This window comes from Hypomesus nipponensis, chromosome 12 (genome assembly GCF_054491055.1).
Source record: "Hypomesus nipponensis isolate SF chromosome 12, ASM5449105v1, whole genome shotgun sequence".
NCBI lineage: Eukaryota > Metazoa > Chordata > Actinopteri > Osmeriformes > Osmeridae > Hypomesus > Hypomesus nipponensis.
This window is the reverse complement of record NC_140372.1, coordinates 5,217,557-5,237,500: the sequence shown is the minus strand read 5'-3', so window position 1 is coordinate 5,237,500 and position 19,944 is coordinate 5,217,557. Positions and strand designations below refer to the sequence as shown.

The following is a 19,944-nucleotide window of genomic DNA, read 5'->3' as shown; positions in this document are numbered from 1 at the left end:
GAACAGCGGGCTGAGGAAACTGCTGCAGAAGTTTGAGGAGACCAAGAAGCAGTAAGTTGTGCGGGAGGGAGGAGAGAGAGGGGGGAGGGAGGGAGGGAGGGAGGGAGGGAGGGAGGGAGGAGAGGAGAGAGAGGGAGGAGAGGGGAGAGAGGGGGAAGAGAGGGAGGGAGGGAGGGAGGGAGGGAGGGAGGGAGGGAGGGAGGGAGGGAGGGAGGGAGGGAGGGAGGGAGGGAGGGAGGGAGGGAGGGAGGGAGGGAGGGAGGGAGGGAGGGAGGGAGGGAGGGAGGGAGGAGAGGAGAGAGAGGGAGGAGAGGGGAGAGAGGGGGGAGGGAGGGAGGGAGGGAGGGAGGGAGGAGAGGGGAGGGAGGGAGGGAGGGAGGGAGGGAGGGAGAGGGGAGAGAGAGAGGGAGGAGAGGAGAGAGAGAGAGAGTGAGTGAGGGAGGGAGGAGAGGGGAGAGAGAGAGAGGGACTGAGGGGAGAGAGAGAGAGTGGAAAGAGAGGGAGAAGTGGAGAGAGAGAGAGAGAGAGAGAGAGAGAGAGAGAGAGAGAGAGGAGAAGTAGAGAGAGAGAGGGAGAAGTGCGGGGAGAGAGAGAGAGAGGGAGGGGAGAGAGAGAGGGGGAGGAGACGGAAGAGAGGAGAGGGGAGGGAGGGACCTTCTGATCAATGATCTTTGGTTCAATCTTCTGATCAATGACATTCAACAACATACTGTCACGTGAAATTCATTTTATCAATTACATTTATGTTTGGCTCTACTGTTTATTTACCGTTTGAACTGCAATTCTCCTGCATGAGGCCTTTTCATAGAGTTTATCATTTGTCATGATGTTGTACATGATAGTATAAGCTCAATTCTTTTGAATTCATCTATGATTATCTCCTTCTAAAATGATTTTATTTCCCGGCTTTTTAACTGCATCTTTATTTTCTAATCAGCGTTAATGAGGAGGAATGGTGAGTTGTGGCTATTATGGGGGCTTTGTTTGGTTTGTCACTTATTTCTCCCCTGCATGGAACAGTATGCTGTCACTGGGAGTCTGGTCTCCTTCAGGGAGGGTGAGAATGTGTTTTTGTGCGTGCTTGCGTGAGTGTGTGTGCGTGCGTGCATGTGAAGGCTTGCTGATGGATACTAGTAAACGTGACTGCTGAAGGGTACTACGTAGCAGGAACCATCTCTGTCAGTGTTGTTCAGATGGTCTGATGCAGGGCTGAGAGGGAGTGGTGTGTGTCTGGGTGTGCGTGCAAGCCCCTGTGTGTGTGCGTGTGTGTGTGTGTGTGTGGGTTGGGACAGTGCCCTCCCCTGTTGTCCTGTGGGTCAGGACCAGGCATGTGCATGTGGCCTTGGAGGCTGACCTGCACACACACTGTCACAGCAGGACCGGAGCTGCCTCACACTCCTCTCACTGCTTTCAGGAAGAATCTCTCTGTGTCAGTAGAGTACAAAAGCTGTTAGTTAATGTGTGTATGTGTGTGTGTTGCTTGCGAATGTCGGTTTAGCTGTGTTTCTGTGTGTATCTGTCTGTTTGTCTATAAGGGTCTCTGTGTGTGTGTGTGTGTGTGTGTAAAGTGTGTTCAATGCTGTTAGGTAAGCTGTGCCTGTCCTTGCCTCCAAGTGTGTGATCAGTGTCTCTTGAGTGTGTCAAATCACTGACCCCCTCCTTCCCTGCCTCCCTGCAGCAGTGCCCTGTCCAGCTGTCAGTCCATCGTCTATATCCCCCAGGACATTGTGCGAGCCAAGGAGATCATCTCCCACATCAACACTCTGAAGACGCAGGTCAGCTACTACGCTGAGCGTCTATCCCGCGCCGCCAAGGACCGCTCCGCCAACGGCCTGGAGAGAACCCTCACCATCCTGGCCGACAAGGTGAGGGTCCGGGAACAGAACCCTGCTTAGAACCCTAGTCATGTAAGGTACTAGAACCCTGCTTAGAACCCTGGTCATGTCTGATACTAGAATCCTGCTTAGAACCCTGGTCATGTCTGATACTAGAATATGAAAATTGTTGCTTCCTTTTCCGGACCCCTGTTCCTTTCCTGACCCCTGACCTTTCTTCCTGTCCTGTCAGACTCGTCAGCTGGTGACTGTGTGTGACTGCAAGCTGCTGGCCTCGGCCATCCAGGCCCTGAACGCCGCGCGGCCCGACTACATCGCCTCCAAAGCGTCTCCCTCCGCCGACTCGGAACAAGTAGTTCTCCGCAACGACCAGGACACCCTGCTGGCCAAGTGGAGCGGCCGGAACAGCCGCTCCTCCCTGCACGTGGACTGGCATGAGGAGGAGTGGGTAAGGACAGGCTCTCCGGACAGCTGCATCTTTCAGGGACTCAGCGTGGACTCGATATATGATTCACGTTACTGGTTGGTTATTTGGTTTCCTTTCTCTCTTCACCCCCCCCCCCCCCCCCACCCAGGAGAAGGTATGGGTGAACGTTGAGAAGAGTCTGGAGTGTATAATCCAGCGTGTGGACAAGCTCCTGCAGAAGGACAGGCTTCCCTGCGACAGCAGTGAGGACAGTACCCAGCCCGACCAACAGGGCGGCGGCTCTAAGAAAGGTAGCCGGCGGACTCGGGCCTTCTGGATCAACCCGGACTGCATGCCGTCATCGTCGTCATCGCCCTCCTCCTCCCCCACCGCCACCATGCCGTCTTCATCATCCTCCATGCCTGCTCTGGTTCTTGCATGCCACCCCTGCCCCCACAGAGAGCCCTGTAGGTCACCTCTCCTCCTTAATACCCTTCCCCCCACCTTTCTCTCTCCATCCCTCTCTCTCCTCTGTCTCTCTCTTTTCATCCCTCCACTTGTGTAACCCTGGGTGCAGTTGATCCTCTCTATATTGTTTCAGTGAAGATATAGGTCCAGTCATGCATTTCTGGTAACATGCATATATATCATCATACGCATGTTCAGATAATCATGGGTTTGTTTACGGTATGTCACTTGGACCAGCCTGGTTTGTTTCAGCCTTGCATGGGGAATCCTTAGTCATATCTACTCTCCAAAGGTACAACATTTACACTGTATATATTATGAATGCCGTCCAATACCTCCATGTTTATTATTAAGTCTTCCCCAGTTTAGTTTGCCAGGAATGTGTAGCTTTGCAAGTGAACAAGTCTCAACTGTCCAATATGGAGAGGTGTGACCCTGCCTGTCCTCTGAATCATGTGGTTGTGTTATTTGTGTTGCTTTGGGTGGAGGCTGTCTCTGTGCCGAGCTAGCTAGCTATCCCAGGCATCACTGTTTATACTGTACTGTTCTGCAAGCCCAGCTTAACTAGCTAGCTAGCCCAGGCCTCACTGCTACTGTACTGTCCTGTTCGTGCGTGCTGCCATGTCGCTGGTGGCGCCCCTAACTTGCATGTTGCACCTCCGCCCCTCCAGATGGCAGCCCCAGTGGCGAGGAGGCCTTCCCAGGTAAGAGCTCTGTCCGTCCCCCTGCCCCAGTCCCCCTGCCCCCTCTCTCCTAAGACAGCCCCTGGCTCCCAGGTCTTCCAGCCCCCCTATCCCCCAAGCCCCCTCTCTGTAGAACAGCCCCTGGTCCCCAGCCCCCCCTACCCCCCAGCCCCCTCTCTGTAGAACAGCCCCTGGTCCCCAGCCCCCTTTCTCTGGAACAGCCTCTGGTCCCCAGCCCCCCCACCCCCCAGCCCCCTCTCTTTGGAACAGCCCCTGGTCCCCAGCCCCCCTACCCCCCAGCCCCCTCTCTTTGGAACAGCCCCTGGTCCCCAGCCCCCCTACCCCCCAGCCCCCTCTCTTTGGAACAGCCCCTGCTTCTGCTTCATGTAGGTTTGTGTGTTGGTCTGTCTTGTAGGTCTGTGGGTCTCTGTACCACACTGTCTTGTCTTACAGTCTTGTGTTGTCACAGAAAGACAGCAAGATGTTTAACTCATGATGGATGAAGAGTATGTTGTTCACCTGGAGACTGGTATAGGTTACAGTAGGGTGCACATCATGGAAGAGTGGTTAAAAGAATTCAGTTGAAGTTGTGTGTGTTTGTGCTTGGTCGTGTGTGTGTGTCCTTCCCAGGCGAGTGGAGCGAGGCCCTGTACCCCCTGCTGACCACGCTAACCGAGTGTGTGGCCATGATGGGGGATAAGGCCAAAAAGGCCATGGTGTTCCTGCTGATGCAGGACAGCGCCCCCACCATCGCCCTGGACCTCACCCTGCAGTACCGCCGCGACGTGGTCTTCTGCCAGACGGTCAGCACACACACACACACAAGCACGCACACACACACACACAAGTACGCACACACAATGTTGCCCTGCAGCTGAATATCAAAGTGAGATGAGATGAACAGTGTGAGTGTGGTGGTGGTGATGTGATGTGTTGCTGTTGTCATGGCAGCTGACCGCGCTCATCTGCGGCTTCATCATCAAGCTGAGGAACTGTCTCCGTGACGACGGCTTCCTCAGACAGCTGTACACCATCGGCCTGCTGGCCCAGTTTGAGTCTCTCCTGAGCACCTACGGTAAACAACAACAGCCTCTCTATCCCTGTGTGGGTGTGTATGTGTGTTAATACATATATGTGTGTCTTTGTGTTTATACATATACGTGTGTATGTGTGTTTAAACATGTGTGTGTTTATACATATATGTGTGTGTGCGTGCTCCAGGTGAGGAGCTGGCCATGCTGGAGGACATGAGCGTGGGCATCATGGACCTGCGGAATGTTACCTTCAAGGTCACCCAGGCGACGTCCAGCTCCGCCCCCGACATGCTGCCCGTCATCACGGGGAACCGGGACGGCTTCAACGTGCGCATCCCGTTGCCGGGGACGATGTTTGACGCGTTGCCGAGGGAGATTCAGAACGGCATGTTGCTGCGTGTGCAGCCAGTTCTCTTCAACGTCGGCATTAATGAACAGCAGACCCTGGCTGAGAAGTACGACCTGGGGGAGGCGACTGGGGGGGAGGAGGGGAGAAACAAATAAATAAACGGACACTTGCTCAATGTGTGTGTTTCTCTGTGTGTGTGTGTGTGTGTGTGTGTGTGTGTATCAGGTTTGGAGATACGTCCCTGCAGGAGGTCATTAACCTGGAGAGCTTGGCCAGACTCAACTCCTACTACGAGCAGTTCAAAGAGGTCCTACCTGAGGACTGTGAGTGACAGGACTGCCCTCTCCTCTCTCCTGCCTGCCAGCCTGGGTTTGCCTGGAGACATGGTTCTCACCTCCTCTCTCCTCTCCTCCTCCTGGTTCCCCCCCCCCCCCTCCTCTCTCCTCTCCTCCTCCTGGTTCCCCCCCTCCTCTCTCCTCTCCTCCTCCTGGTTCCCCCCCCCTCCTCTCCTCCTCCTGGTTCCCCCCCCCTCTCCTCCTCCTGGTCCCCCCCCCTCGTCTCTCCTCCTCCTGGTTCCCCCCCTCCCCCCAGGCCTCCCCAGGTCTCGTTCTCAGACGTGTCTCCCTGAGCTGCTGAGGTTCCTGGGGCAGAACGTCCACGCCAGGAAGAACAAGAACGTGGACATCCTGTGGCAGGCCGCAGAGGTATGACACACACACACCACACACACACACACACACACACATCAATCACCAGCGCTGGTTTGTCATGGAGATGAAGATAACACTTACATACATTTGCTTGATTAAAAGTCCTCCCTCCACCCATCTCTCCCCTCCTCCGCCCCAGATCTGCCGGCGTCTGAACGGCGTGCGCTTCACCAGCTGTAAGAGTGCCAAGGACCGCACGGCCATGTCTGTGACCCTGGAGCAGTGTCTGATCCTGCAGCACGAGCACGGCATGGCCCCCCAGGTCTTCACCCAGGCTCTGGACTGCATGCGCAGGTACGTACCCCCCTCCGAGCCCCCTCTCTACTGCCTGAACTCAGACGCCCCTCCCCCCCACCACCACCACCACTGTGAGGGCATGTGCCAACTAGCTTCGTGGCAAGGAGATCATCTTTTTTAAATGGCCTCAGTCTTTTTTTTTTTTACCCCCCTCTCCCTCTCTAACTTACCACACTTTTCTTCCTTTAGTGCTCCCTCTCTCACTTTGTGTACCTCTCCCTCTTTCTTTCTGTGTCTCCTTATAACTCTCTTTCGCTCCTTCTCACAAACCTTTCTCTCTCTCTCTCTTTCTCTCTCTCTCTCTCTCTCTCTCTCTCTCTCTCTCTCTCTCTCTCTCTCTCTCTCTCTCTCTCTCTCAAACAACCAAAAGACATAGATGGGCAACACACACAAACAAAACACAGCCACACACACACACATACACTCTGAAACATACTCTCTCCCTGTCCACCTCTCTCTCTCTCTCTCTCTCTCTCTCTCTCTCTCTCACATCTCTCTCTCACATCTCTCTCTGTATCTCTCTTGGCAGTTGGCACCTGTTCCTTCAGTGTCATTCTGTTTTCAGCCCTGTCTGTACGTCCAGTTTGCAGTAAATACCCACCCTCGGAGCTTGTAAATGCACCTCTCTACCTCATCTCATCCCCCATTCCTCCATCCCTCCGCCTCCCCATCCCCCCCCCCCGTTTGCTGACTGCTTGCTGAACGAGAAGAGATGGATGAAGCCCCTGTTGGGTTAGCAGGCTGAGGGGAAACACCTCAGTGAAGGTTCAGTAATGAGCACCACTCGTGGTAGAACAGTGCCACAGTCTGCTGACAGGAGAGCAGTATCTACGCACAGCAGGAAGACAGCTCCCAGGGTCTTTGTGCATGGTTGAAGGCTCCCAGCAATGACGTGAAAACAGTTCACGTCCAAATGGTATGAGGTGGCACCCAGGCGTACACTAGGACAAAGTGTTCAGGGGCTGGAGGGAAGCCAGAGCTCTCTTTCTCTCTCTCTCTCTCTCTCTCTCTCTCTCTCTCTTTCTCTCTCTCTCTCTCTCTCTCTCTCTCTCTCTCTCTCTCTCTCTCTCTCTCGTCCTGGTGTCCAGACAGAAGGTTGGATGTTTCAGTGGCTGGTGATCCCGATTCTCCGTCCCCACCCGGCGATGATACAGCTGTGAGGGGGGGAGGGCTCTGTGTGGGGCGGGGTTTTAGGAGCGGTTGCAGTAGGTCACACATCCGGTAATGGGCTCTGAGGTTTGGAGACTGAGTGCACTGCATGCTGGGAAGGTGGCCTGTACGTGCTGCATGGCTGTAAGGCTAGCAATGCTCTCTCCCCCCTTCCCCATTCCCTCTTCCTCTTCCTCCACTCTGGGCTTGGGTCAATTCAGGAGGCAAAAAAGTATAGTCAAATTTAAGTCAAATAAGCTGTTTCAAATTCATGAATTTAATTTAGCTGAAGCCCCTCGGTTGACTACCCCCCCCCCCCCCCCCCCTCAGGAAAGTCCCTTTGCTGTGTCTTCTTGCCTGTCTCCCTTTCCTATCCCACAAAGATGTCGAAACATTTCTCTTAATTTTCTCTCTCTTCCTTCTCTTCCTCTGTAACCATGTCACGTTTTGATTCTGCTTCCTCATGTGTTCCTGTCCACTTCCTCCGCTTCGTGTCCGGGGGGGTCTTTGTTCTCGCCTGAACGGGGTCTCATTTCACCTGTCCGTTCCGCTGGCTGTGGTCTGTGGTCCCCACATCATTCTCTAACCTCCTCCTGCCCCCCCCCCCCCCCCCCCCACGCCCGCATCCTCTCTCTCTCTCCTCCGCCTTCGCGGTCGTCACCTCCATTTCTTTGGATTTTCCACCCTCGCTGTTCCCATGCACTCGTCCATGCCATCTGTATCCCCTGGCCTCGCTTCTTCACTCCCCCCCGGGTCCCCCCTGTCCTCTCCCCTCCTCCTTTCTATTGCCCCTCCCCTCCTCTCTTCCCACCCACCCCCCCCTCCACAGCATTGGGACCAGGGAGGGGGTGATCCAGAAGAACCTGAGCGGGCTGCTGCCAGCGAGGGACCTGAGGCTGGACCCCAGCCTGCTGTACTCCCTGCCCCTGCTGGCCCTCAGCCCCAACCTGCTGATCGTCTGGCTCTTCCTCAGCGTGGCCTACCTGCTGGCCAAGCTCCGCTGCAGCTGAACACACACACACATACACACACACATACACACACACACACACACACACACAGGCAACAAACTGGACCCCTGACCCTCCTAGCCCCTCCCCCCCCCCTCCTTCCTCTCACTCTATTTCTACTGTCTACAACTACCCTGACCTCCCGCTAACCCCTGCTGACCCTCCTGTGTAACTGTCTGGCAGGCAGACTGGCAGATGAGAATGCAGGCAGGCAGACAGACAGGAAGGTAAACGGTCAGTCAGATAGAGGGATAGTAGTCAGTTAGTTTGTCAGGAAGGCAGGCAGGATGTCTATACTGGATGTTAGTGAGTGTAGAGTTTTACGAGGCTTTACACTGCGTCTCTCAGCTAAAATGACTGCCCCTCCAACCAATGGATGCTTCTCTCCAGCATCCTGCCCTACCTGTCCACTGTCTTTCGACCAATCAAGTCAAAGCAGGGGGCTGGTCTAAAGGCTGTCGGTTCAGTGTGCGACTGTAGGGGTCATAGTTCTGCCTTATTCCTCACTGGAAGAACCATCTTGAACGACAGAGTTTGAAACAAAGCCACTGTATAATTGTCGAGAAGAGAGGTTATTGTCGTAATTCTGGATTTAACAGTATTGTTATAGGGTTATGATGAATACGTATGCAACTTTTGCTATTTCAGGTTACACATGACTATAGCCCTTTTTTCTTACTCTGAATTTAGGGTTTCGTTTTGCACAAGAGTTTTTGTCAGTCATGCACATTTTTGGCTAGCTTGATTTTTGATGTCTTCCATGTTATATTAGCATCCTAAAGTGCAGAGGCCAGGGGGAGGTTGTGAACGGGCTCTGGATGCCAGTTAGGATGTAGCGGCCTGTACAGTCACTTCCAGTTCTTCCTGCTCTTACCGATGGAGACTGTCTGCTCGCACTTTCTAGCTTGTTGTTCTCAATGCAGTAAGTCTCGCCAATAGACAAGATATATTCTTTCACAGGAAACAAGTCTTCTGGTTAAATTGTTGGAATGTACACCGCAGTGTTTCAGGCAAGCTTGTTTGATTATGTAGGCCTAGTGTAATAAATGAATACATTATTATTATCATTATTATTATCAGACGCTTTTATCCAAAGTGACGTAAAGTCCACAGGGTATTTGAACCTGCGACCTGCAGTCAAATGCCCTAACCACCGAGCTCCACCCACCCCTATAGTTATGTAACCTGCTGGGTGCAGTATCCAACTAGCAGTATTTATGTGTATTTTTCTATATTTACTATTTCTTTATTTCACGCCGTTCCGAAAGATGGATGGAGTAGGAGAGAGATCAGAAGAATGTAGAATCTTGTGCCAAAGGCTTCAGGCAGGACTGGGAGAGACCAGCTTCCTGGTGTTATTCCCTGGTTGGTGTAGAAGCAGGACTAGGGTTTATAGATGACTTATGATGCAGCACAACAGAGGTTACAGCTGACTCTTGAACTTAATCCTGATCTTCCTGTTTGGGTTCTATGGCACCAGAATCAGTCCCTTGTGATGGATTAATTTAGCAGGCGCTTTGATCCATAGCTACATACATGGGAAGATTCAAACCTGCGGTTTCAGTCAAATGTTCTTAACCACTGAGCTATACTCAATATGTGATGAACTCTTCCTTGCGTGAATGCTGCTGTGACATGAAAGACGGTTTCGCTGCTGTTTCCTTCCAAGACAGACATATTCAGCCCAATCTAAGATGACCCACTAAAGAAATAGACCACCCAAAAATAACCTCCTTTGGGGAGGTAATCATACTCTTCCTACACCCCCTTTCTTTCCCTGCCCCGCCCCCCAACACTATACCTGACCTTGAGACCCTTCTGGAACATTCCCCACAAAACAAAGGCAGCAGTTTCCATATGCATTTGACCAGTTATGAAGACCTTTGACCTTGTCAAGACAATGGAACAGATGCTGTTTCACAGTCTTTGAGGATTCACTTTATATGAATCGATGTCTTTAGTGTGGTGCTCCTGTTTACATCAGAACAACAACGGAAGCATATGCAGTATTCTTTGCTCGGTATTCCACATTACGTTTTTTGGATATGTTGTGTATATTTAGAGTGATGTATAGAATTATTCCATAACTATCAATCAATTACGCTGATTTAGAACTACCTCTATCTTCCCATGACAAAATGTTGGGGCAGGGATGAAATCAAAGGAGCCATGATAATAACATGATTAAAGCAAAGAGGGACCTCCTCCTTCTGTCAGTAAGCAGTGACAAAGACCCTGAAGCTCCCCCTGCTGTTTAGACAGGGAACTGTTAAACTAGCAGCCCTGTTTTCAGAGGGTTAGAACACTGTCTAACCAGTAAGAGAACTATAAGAAAAGGATCCAAATGAACATTTCTTTCTGGCTCCAAATATATTTATTGTAGTCCACGTAGCCAGGTTTCTTTAAGGTTTTGTTAAGGCAAATACATTTATTCCTATTTAATAGTCAGCTCCTAGCTTCTTGCTTTTTCTTTCCATAAAGGTTTTTGGGAAAGGGAAAATCCCCAAAAGAGCACTATCAAATCGATAGAAAATATATTTGTATTGCTGTAAATAGTATTTTAAAATGCTTATGTGTCAATGCATATACATTATGTTTGCAAAAAAAAAAATTTATTCTAATGCAGAGTATATATTGTGATTATGGTTCTTCCATAATCTCCCTGCTGTTGTCACTTTATAGGAGCTGAGTGGTGGGTGGTTGTTTTCAGGTGTCTGTGTTACACAGTCAGTATGAAGAGTCCTGTTGTGACCCACTGTGCTCAAGCTCTCTGTCTCTCACATATCCCTCTCTCTCTCACCTGTCTCTCTCCTTCTCTCTGTGTTCTCTCTTTCTCATCAATGCTTCACCCCTGGAAGTGCAATAAGTCCCCGCCATGCGGCCTGACCCCTGCTATGTCATAGCCACGTGTCGCAGAACAAGAGGCTCCCTCGTTGATAATAGATTTTGATTTGAACGTTTGAAAAACCAAAAATGATCATCGAGAAGCAAAAGCTTGGCGCTTTTAGATGGGACGTGTTTGTAGCTCCTTCCCTGCATGGGAACTTCCTTGTTTACAGGCCAGCAGCTTGTTAGTGATTCACAGGCCTCAGTGTCTCTCCAACCCCCCCCCCCCATCCCCATCCCAGTCCTCACGTAGTCTGTTACTCTCACTGTGCCATTGGGTTTTTATTTTGTCTCGTATTTTAACAGACCCAATTTTTGTTTTCGTTTTTCTTCACTTGCTGTCATCCTTTCTGTGCTACCCCCCCCCCCCACTCTCTCCCCTCTGCACTCCCCCCCCCCCTCCCTCTCTCCTTTCCCAGTGAGGGCTGCAGAAGGGAGAACACGATGAAGAATGTCGGATGTCGCAAGTACGCGTTTAACTCCCTGCAGCTCAAGGCCTTCCCCAAACATTACAGGCCCCCGGACGGGACGTTTGGGAAAGTGGAATCCTGATGAGGGGCCGTGCGTCCCGTAGCTACCGTGCGTCCCGTAGCTACCGTGCGTCCCGTAGCTACCGTGTGGCCGATACCTGTAGAAACCCCAGCAGTGCCCTACTCAGGAAGAGGCCGTCCAGGGCTGCGCGGCGTAGAGCGGCGTGGTTCTGTCTGTCCTGATTGCGTTGCTTCCTCTTGAATAAGCCCTAGATGTGTATATCTAGCCTGTGTATCCGTGGATTAGAACGGCGTAGACATGGTATGTGTTCAGTTGTCGGTCAAGTCTCACGTTCGGTAATCCCGTGTTCTGAATCTCCTTTAGCAGTCAGTTTCACAGACCTGTAAGATACCATGTAGATGATCCTACCATGACATGGAAAGGGGACATTCAACTTCTGGCCTGAAGATGCACACAGCTCAGACCACCAACTACTTTTAGATAGATCTAGATGCACTGTCCAGCGTAGACCCTGCTTTTAGGTCATTTACGGTAACACTGGATCACTGATCTTATCGTGCACTGAGCTACTGTCTTGGGGATGCTGTAATGAAGCGGTTTCAAGTATTATGATTTTTTTTTTTTTAAGCGCCATGCATTCAGATGTAACGAATCCACTCCAACAGGGACCCAGGCAGTCTCTGTTAAACCCGTCACTGCGGATGTTGCAGTGTACCTGTTTTAGCCCTCGTATCCCACATGCACCCTGGTCATGATCAGCTTTGTGTCTATATGCATTTTAAATGGTTTTATAGTTTGGGTTTCTGTCCCGTTTATGTGGACCATACTGTTTGTCTGGTGGAGTGTGACCTAAGAGCTGCTGTTTGTGAATACATTTTTACTTTGGGCCTTTTATTTTTGTCGTCTCTTTTTGTGCCTTCCATCTTCAACCCATTCCTTCACAAACTCGACGTTCTTGGAAACCAGGAAACGAAAAATGATCTTCCTTATCAGGAACACGGGACTGGATGCACCTTCTGTTGCAGGTGATTGGAAGCCAGGTAGCAGGGATCTGCACCATAGATATGACGCGAGCACAACCTGTATTTGCAGGTCTGTCTAGGAAGCAGTGGACGTTCTCAAACCTGAAAATGTTGCTTTCTCCTTTGGGTGCCTATTAGTATTCTCTGCACATGGAAAGCAGTTGTAAGCCTCTTCCCCTCCTTCCTCCCTTCCTTCCCTCTTTCCCAGGCACCTCATGCAGCTTTTCAACCATGCAGTCTCACTGTCTTCTCTCATTTAGAATAAACCAAACTGAATTGAATTGCCATCGGCACTGAAGAAAAACAACACAGGGATCCATGTGTCTCCATTTTAACGTCATGTACCGCCTATTAGTATTAAAAAATGTTCTTCAATAAATGTATGCATTTGTTGCAAGGCTGTTTTTGAGATTTTTCCAGAACTGAGATTGGGTTGTGCCATTCCAAAAGAGGAGAAAGGAATGAGAAGAAATTAGTAAGGAGCGCTAACACTGCAATGTATCTTGTGACCACAAGAGATCACTGTTGTTTATGTTTCTGCTGCACAGTCTGGGGATTTCAATGCAAACAACTGTTAAAAACTTCACTTACAGAATCCTATCCTCTCAGAATACTCATATGTGTGCAAATAAGAGCTCCACATATAGAGGTACTTTTAACAGGCTACTGTGAACCACTCTCAAGTTATTTGCAAAGTTGGCAGACAGTGAAATCAGTGTCGTTCTGTACATTGTAGTGTCTGTCTGCATTTTACTGAACATTATGGATACAACTTTATTTTGCATCTATGTGCTTTATCTACTATAGTTGCCATCGGATTGGATACATATTTATTTCTATTGTAATGAGCGCATTTATTTTACCATGCACAAAAATAGGATATCTGTAGTCCTGAATATTGCGATCAATTGTGCTCTTATCAATATCTGATGCTAATAAAAAAAAAAAAGATTTGTGAATTGTTTGTGTCCCATCATGTGGTAGTCTTATCGCATTTCAATTTGTTCTATTACATGAAGGAATGTTCTACGTGCCAGTAGATACATTGTAGAAAATATTTTGGATCAAGCTATAGTCAGACAAATTGGCAAATACAGAACCACTCGTGAAGTTTCTAGCGACCTGTAGTTTTCAGAGGAAGGAACTGGAGGAAATATTTGCAGTGCTATTAATACATATTGTAGACAACATGTTGTAGACAACTACGTTGAGTTCAAACAAAAAACGGTTATGAAGATAGCCTATCCACTGTAGCCTGCAGACCACGAATGTGTTTACTGTATGAACACCTCCTTCTGAGAAGTAACTGGATCCACAACTGATGAGAAAAAAAGAAAAAAAACGTTTTGACCCATGTTACCATATTACGCAACAGGCAGACTGGTATACAGAATCTTGATCAAGTCTTGACTAATATTTGACCTCAAATTGAACAACGTACCCGCTGGGGTATCATGGTGTTTGCGTTTTGTAAAAAGTAGTTTAATTCGTCGTCCTTTTATAACTTTATTATCCTACATTGTTGGAGCAAACTGAAAAGTTCGATTAAAGCATCGACTGTCTGTTTTTGCTATCTATAAGGTAAATAACTCGTTCAGCCCACGGCTATCGTTGGTCATAACTATTCGTCAATTCTTACCAATTGTTTTTGGTTAGATTAAGTGATGTATATAACGACATAATGAAATGCTTTTACGCTGTATATCTGTGGTATTGATCCCCAACCGTTTTTAGGGGCAAGAATGAAAAAACTGCTTACCGACGTGGACACAGGCGTAGACGACGCGCAGGCAATTATGATGGCACTTGTGGCACCAAATGTAGAGATATTGGGTATCACTTGTGTCCACGGCAACACCTCGTTGGAGAATGCTTGCAAGAATACGCTGCGTGTCCTCAAGGTTTGCGGACGACTGGATGTAGGTTTTAAACAAGTGATCATACAATAATAATATATGTGTTCATTTTGCAGACGCTTTTATCGGAAAAGGGAGATATGAACTAGTGACCTTTAAATAGGCCTATGCAGCCAAATCATCTAAAACTGAGCTATACCAATTCCCCATTTGCACAAAACGTTTGTGAGTCCATACGCAGACGGTACAGTTATGGGCCTATTTAAATATTTAACTGCGTAAAAAACTGTGGAAGATTCCAGTGTTCCGAGGAGCGCCAGAGCCTTTGTTGGGTTGTCCGGTGGATGCAGCGGGGTTCCACGGGGCGGACGGACTCGGCGATGACCCGGACCCACACGCACCTGGGCTGGAGATGCTCCAGAAAGAAGGGGCTGTAGAAGCCATGATCCGCATAGTGAACCAATACCCCGGAGAGGTAGGCACCACGTCTGTGCATATTGCCCAGGGGCGACATGTAACACCCACTTATTATTGAGAAAATTAGCCTATATTTTATGGCCGCACCCATATTTTTGCTTTCAAATGTTTGGGTGGGGGCCTAAGACTTTTGCACAGTACTGAATGAATGTTCCTGTTCAGGTGTCTCTGGTTGCTACAGCACCCCTCACCAACCTGGCCTTGGCTGTGAAGCTGGACCCCAGCCTTCCTCAAAAGCTAAAGGGCCTTTACATCATGGGAGGCAACACTAACTGTGAGGTCATATCCTGTTTATATAGGCCACATTTTCAGATATCAGCATACAGTGCTTTTATTATTATAACCTTGTATTTTCACATGTCAACATATTATTATAACCCCCATCTGTAATTTATATATGTGAAGGCCGACATATGCAGTGCATATACTGTATGTGTTTGTGTGTAGTGAGGCAATATGACTTAAATTCTCTTTCTGAACCTAGTTTTGTAGTACTGCTGTAGACACCCCTGATGGGTCCACGTGCGCGTGCTGGTGACTGGGCTGACTTGTGTTTGCAGCGAGGGGAAACACCACAGTGTGTGCAGAGTTCAACTTTGTGGCCGACCCTGAGGCAGCTTACATAGTGCTGAACAAATTCACCTGCCCAACACACATCGCAACATGGGAGTTCGCCTGTGAGAACATGCTGCCATGGGTAATTCCTTAGAAACTTCCACACATCCTAAACACCATTGTGACCTATCAGTCATTTGTACACATCATCACAATGTATTGTTTGTATGTAGATGTGTGTAGATTAAATTAGTGTTGCACTTTGTCTGGTTACTTAATAAATCAAATGTCAATGGAGAACAGATAGATAAAACATGGTGTTCTCGCCCCCCCCCCCCCCTCCCCCCTCTGCCAGACCTTCTGTGACCCCTGGCTGGCCCAGGACTCCGACAAGGCCTGCTTCATGAGGAGGATATTCAGACACACCATGGACGCCGCGCAGACGGAGCGCTACCAGAAGGAGATGGTGGAGGGATGCGGCTTTGCCTCCTGCGACTCCTACGCTATGGCGGCGGCCATCGACGACCAGTTTGTGACGGCCAGCGAGCAGGTGGCGGTGACCGTGGAGCTCCAGGGGGCCTACACCAGAGGCATGATGGTCCTGGACACACTGGGAGTCCTGAAGAACCAGCACAAGATCTCAGTCATGAGGAAGGTGGATCTGGAGAAGTTCAAGAAGATGCTTATGGACTCCCTGAAGTAGCAGGGTTAGTTTGATGGTCATCTGTTGCATTTTTGCATTTGGGGGTCAGATGGCTGAGCGGTTAGGGAGTTGGGCTTTTAATCAGAAGGTTGTTGGTTCGATTCCCGGGCCCTGACAAATGACGTTGTGACCTTGGGCAAGGCACTTCACCCTACTTGCCTCGGGGAGAATGTCCCTGTACTTACTGTAAGTCGCTCTGGATAAGAGCATCTGCGAAATGACTAAATGTAAATGTTTGAATGTGGGCTTACACAGATGCCAGCAGGAGGGTGGAGGTTCTGCTCCAGCAGAAACTGGATTGATCAAGGTATATTCAAACTCTTTTAAGTAGTATATGGTTTTTAAAACCCAAACTATGATAACCAACCAAACTTTGTAACGATGTACTTAAACTTTAGTATAAAAATAGAATATGGACTTACTGACTAAAAACCTAAATACAAAGGAGATCATATTAAGATAAAACTTGTTTTATTGAAAGTGCTAAGGAATGTACACTCCAAATGTCCCACCGAAAGGCTCACCAAACTATAACACTTCTCTCACATCTTCAACAAACAGAGTTATGAGTATTTCTTTTCTTAAATCAATTTTTAAAAACCACAGAAAAAAAAAAAAAAAAATCAAGATTCAACAGAAACGGAACCAAGATATCCTCTTTAGAAACAATGCATCATTTGGACATCGTAAATCCAGCGTACTATTTACAAAGTTTACAAAACATATATCCACCCCCCCCATTCGCCTCCAGAATGAAAGCATTCAGTCCTTGTGAATCCCACCTCCCACTGCAGCCCCCAGCAACCCACCTGGGACGGGACAGTGGGCTGGGGGGTTGCCTACTGGACGCGGTACTTGTAGAACCAGCACAGGCCCTGGGTGAGGTTCCAGCCCAGAGACAGAGACAGGACGTAGCCCAGGACCAGCAGAGCAAAGGGGTAGAGCAGCACCACTGTGTTCTTCAGGAAGGGCAATGCTGTAGGGTAGAGATGCAACCATGTTTACTGTTCTCCCCTGATGCTAACAGTGTAAACAGCATCGCTAATCGTTCTGGTTAGAGGAGGGTTAGTCTCCTACCTAGAGTGTCTCTGTGTTAAGATGATCAGAATGTACTACTGGCTAAAACCTGTATTGGTCACTAAGGTAGAAACCAGGACAGTGTGCCCTCTAGTGGCTAACGTGCCTAACATCGAATATCAGTTTAAGACATTATGGAGGTCGGAAACGGTTCAATTATGTTTAAAAATCATCTTCAATAAAAGATTAAACAGTCCACACACTTTCAGTAGTGATTCCAGTAGTGATTCTAGTAGATGTAATAGCTTACCGTTATAACCCAGGAAGGTAATGTAGATGTAGTAACTAATGGCTATCAGCCACATACTGTTCCCTACAAAGTATCCCAGGAACCATTCTGAGTTTATAACCACGATATCTGGAACACACAGCAGAGAGAGGGATCAGTCTTAAAAGAGTGAATGAACTGTTGTTTATCCCAAAGTCTAATGTTTCCTGATATACGGGACAGGTATAGCTCAGCATTGGAGCATTTGAATGTTTAAACAAAAATTGAAACAGCTTTGAAAATAGTTTAGAAAGGTTGAAAAATATTCCCCCCCCAATTTTTTTTTTTTTTAAGTTGAAAAAAAAGAAAAGTTTGCATCGTTGATGAGGACTACTAATCCACGAGCCCTGGTGATGCTGTGTCATATTCCCGGTATTACCTGCACAGGCCTACACCATTAATAGATATCTCGTTGGCCATGTCGACTCGTGTTTCTTCACGTGATGCTTACGGTTGATAAAGAAGAGCTGCAGGAAGTGTAGGATGACGAGCAGGGGGTAGAAGGCGTTGAGATGCACGTCGAATGCATATCCCCACTCCACATCAGAGTCCTTCCCAGGGTGCTTCAGAAGGTACTTGTTAGTAATTACCCTAGAAAGACAGTCATTCATTTAGCACGCACTCTCATCCAATGCCACATACAAATAGTGCATTTAGAATGTGCAGCAGAAGATTGTAGATCAGAAATGCATATCACCAACAGTGTTTTGGGGGTCAGGGTCAAAGAGTGGAGTGTATTGACCAGGCCCAGTGCACAAAGTAGCCACATCTCAGCTACCAGTCGGAAAAAAACGAAACCAACCAGTGTGGCACGGTGTCGGTGTGGGCTGTCTATTACACAACATCAACTAGGGGAGTCAGGTGGCTGAGCGGTTAGGGAATCGGGATAGTAATCTGAAGGTCGCCAGTTCGAATCCCGGCCGAGCCAAATGACGTAGGGCACTTCACCCTACTTGCCTCAGGGGAATGTCCCTGTACTTACTGTAAGTCGCTCTGGGTAAGAGCGTCTGCTAAATGACTAAATGTAAATGTAACTAGGAAGCTTAGGACCCACCAGGTGAGGAGAGAGTCTATAAGGGATATGCTCCTTCCACTATACCATATGTTGTTAACCATCATGAAAGTGTGAGGATGGCTTAAGAACCAAACCATTTCACACGACAGAGGAGCCAAAACAGAGTCCAGCTGTTTACAAACACTTGAGTAATGGAGTGTGGAATGAAACAGGCATTCGTTAGACTGACAAAAGGAAAACCAGTACGACGCATTTCCTCACCACATGAGTGTGGAAATGAGCAGGCCCACCCCGATGCAGTCGATGAAGACGACCCACAGAAGGAGCTTCAGGGTCTCCACAAAGCCCATGTCTAGAACCAGGCCGAAACCCACAGTGGACACTGCACAGGAGAGGGTTCACAAGAGGAGACAGATATGTCATCAAACTGCGTGGGAATCCCTAGTACAGTGATGGGATATTATGGGCCTACCTACACAACACTTCACTCTCCAGTAAGAGGGACATTGTTCAAAGCTCACGTCTGGTAACTGTTGTTCTGACTTTTGTTCCTCAAGGCTCTGAATGTAAAGACTCTTAATGTACAGTCAGAACTATGCATCACATCCACACTGAATTTCAGAGTTCCTAAAGCTACTGACCACAAAGCCAAATGCTGAGAAGAACCAGGAAGGCGGGATCGTCTCGGGCCCATTGGTCCTTGGTTTGTTTCCTGTAGTGGAAGTTACGGTAAACCCGCTGAGGAGAAGTAAACAAGTACAGCATCTGCCATACAGCGAACTCAAAGTCCATCTGTTTAAAACGCAGCAGCCTCCGCAGATACTTGTACCGCTTAGCGCCCGCCGTGTGTCTGGCTGCATCGCGAGCGCTCAAGCTACCGTTGCCGTGGCTCGGTGGCGAGGTAGTCGGCAACATAGCGCTGCAGAGGACAAGAGTTGTGGGTTTAAACTAGCAAGCTAACTATATATGGTGAATGCAAGGCTTTCTACGCGAGTATGGAGAATGTGCCACACTGTAGTGACGCACTCTATTGACAACTTAGCACGTTTGTTAATTAAATACCAACTGGCTAGCTAGCTTGGTTGATACATATTAGTGTCTTACACATGTCACAACACGATACTGTTTTTATTAATCATTTGTTCCAAGTATTGACAAATTGTAAACAACCAGCTAGAGTAGCTAGAGCTAGCTAGCATTGTAAGGTGGAGTTCTTACTTGAGATACCACAGTAATCAATTAATCCTAGTCATTACGTCAGGAAGGGATATGTGCATACACATATTTACCGGTACGGCTATTTAAGATTTTTTTAAATTCATAAAGGAAGCACATACCTGCTGAACCTCCTATTTTGAAAGCTCTGACTGATGGAAAATGCACAAAACGCTTCCTGGTACATGTGAACACGTAGAAACTTCCGGTAGAGCCGTCTGTCTGTCGTCATCTTGTAGTTCAAAATCATCTTCCGGTTCTAAGGGGGAAATGCAATGTGTTAAATTTACTCAATTAATTATGTGACTAATATATATGCATAGGTTTTGTATTTAAATATAATCTCTTTTAGTGAGCGTGTACTGTGTATATACTAAACTGCAGATGCAGTTATCGTTTTGGCGTGAACGCCACTAGGTAGAGCTGTGTTCTATGAC

General features: G+C 48.5%; 3 protein-coding genes across 14 annotated transcripts in view; 2 read left to right on the top strand and 1 right to left on the bottom strand.

The window, feature by feature from the left end:
- Positions 1-13,300, top strand: part of LOC146260749 (inositol polyphosphate-4-phosphatase type I A-like) — a 25,234-nt gene extending 11,934 nt beyond the window's left edge. For 2 of the 10 annotated variants that reach the window (XM_084667357.1, XM_084667358.1), the window contains 15 exons: positions 1-51; positions 938-955; positions 1,679-1,865; positions 2,068-2,283; positions 2,411-2,708; positions 3,381-3,413; positions 4,023-4,195; positions 4,344-4,467; positions 4,614-4,881; positions 5,001-5,098; positions 5,367-5,479; positions 5,625-5,779; positions 11,247-11,294; positions 12,286-12,411; positions 12,550-13,300. The exon at positions 1-51 is cut by the window's left edge and continues 58 nt beyond it. In XM_084667357.1, coding sequence (XP_084523483.1) covers positions 1-51; positions 938-955; positions 1,679-1,865; positions 2,068-2,283; positions 2,411-2,708; positions 3,381-3,413; positions 4,023-4,195; positions 4,344-4,467; positions 4,614-4,881; positions 5,001-5,098; positions 5,367-5,479; positions 5,625-5,779; positions 11,247-11,294; positions 12,286-12,411; positions 12,550-12,601 — 1,960 coding nt within the window. In that variant the 3' untranslated portion in view covers positions 12,602-13,300. Of the gene's footprint in view, positions 52-937; positions 956-1,678; positions 1,866-2,067; positions 2,284-2,410; positions 2,709-3,380; positions 3,414-4,022; positions 4,196-4,343; positions 4,468-4,613; positions 4,882-5,000; positions 5,099-5,366; positions 5,480-5,624; positions 5,780-7,760; positions 11,218-11,246 lie in introns of those variants that run through there. The other 8 variants (XM_084667362.1, XM_084667360.1, XM_084667359.1 and 5 more) reach the window with 8 other exon arrangements.
- A 347-nt stretch (positions 13,301-13,647) lies between these two features.
- On the top strand, positions 13,648-17,205 carry LOC146260748 (uncharacterized). Of its 3 annotated transcripts, XM_084667367.1 has the most exons (6): positions 13,648-13,922; positions 14,076-14,260; positions 14,493-14,672; positions 14,837-14,948; positions 15,235-15,371; positions 15,585-17,205. In XM_084667367.1, the coding sequence occupies exons 2-6, from the start codon at positions 14,084-14,086 to the stop codon at positions 15,930-15,932; spliced, it is 954 nt and encodes a 317-aa protein (XP_084523493.1). In that variant the 5' UTR covers positions 13,648-13,922; positions 14,076-14,083; the 3' UTR covers positions 15,933-17,205. The 3 variants fall into 3 exon arrangements, with proteins under 3 accessions (XP_084523493.1, XP_084523495.1, XP_084523494.1); XM_084667369.1 differs by lacking the exon at positions 14,076-14,260 and having other exon boundaries at positions 13,710-13,922; XM_084667368.1 differs by lacking the exon at positions 13,648-13,922 and having other exon boundaries at positions 13,949-14,260.
- unc50 (unc-50 homolog (C. elegans)) lies at positions 16,387-19,781 on the bottom strand. Its single transcript, XM_084667371.1, has 6 exons — positions 19,630-19,781; positions 18,934-19,211; positions 18,554-18,674; positions 17,729-17,868; positions 17,260-17,367; positions 16,387-16,908 (listed from the first exon to the last, which is right to left on the bottom strand). Exons 1-6 carry the CDS (start codon positions 19,755-19,757, stop codon positions 16,772-16,774), a joined length of 912 nt encoding a protein of 303 aa, XP_084523497.1. The 5' UTR covers positions 19,758-19,781; the 3' UTR covers positions 16,387-16,771.
- Between the last annotated feature and the right edge of the window lie 163 nt (positions 19,782-19,944).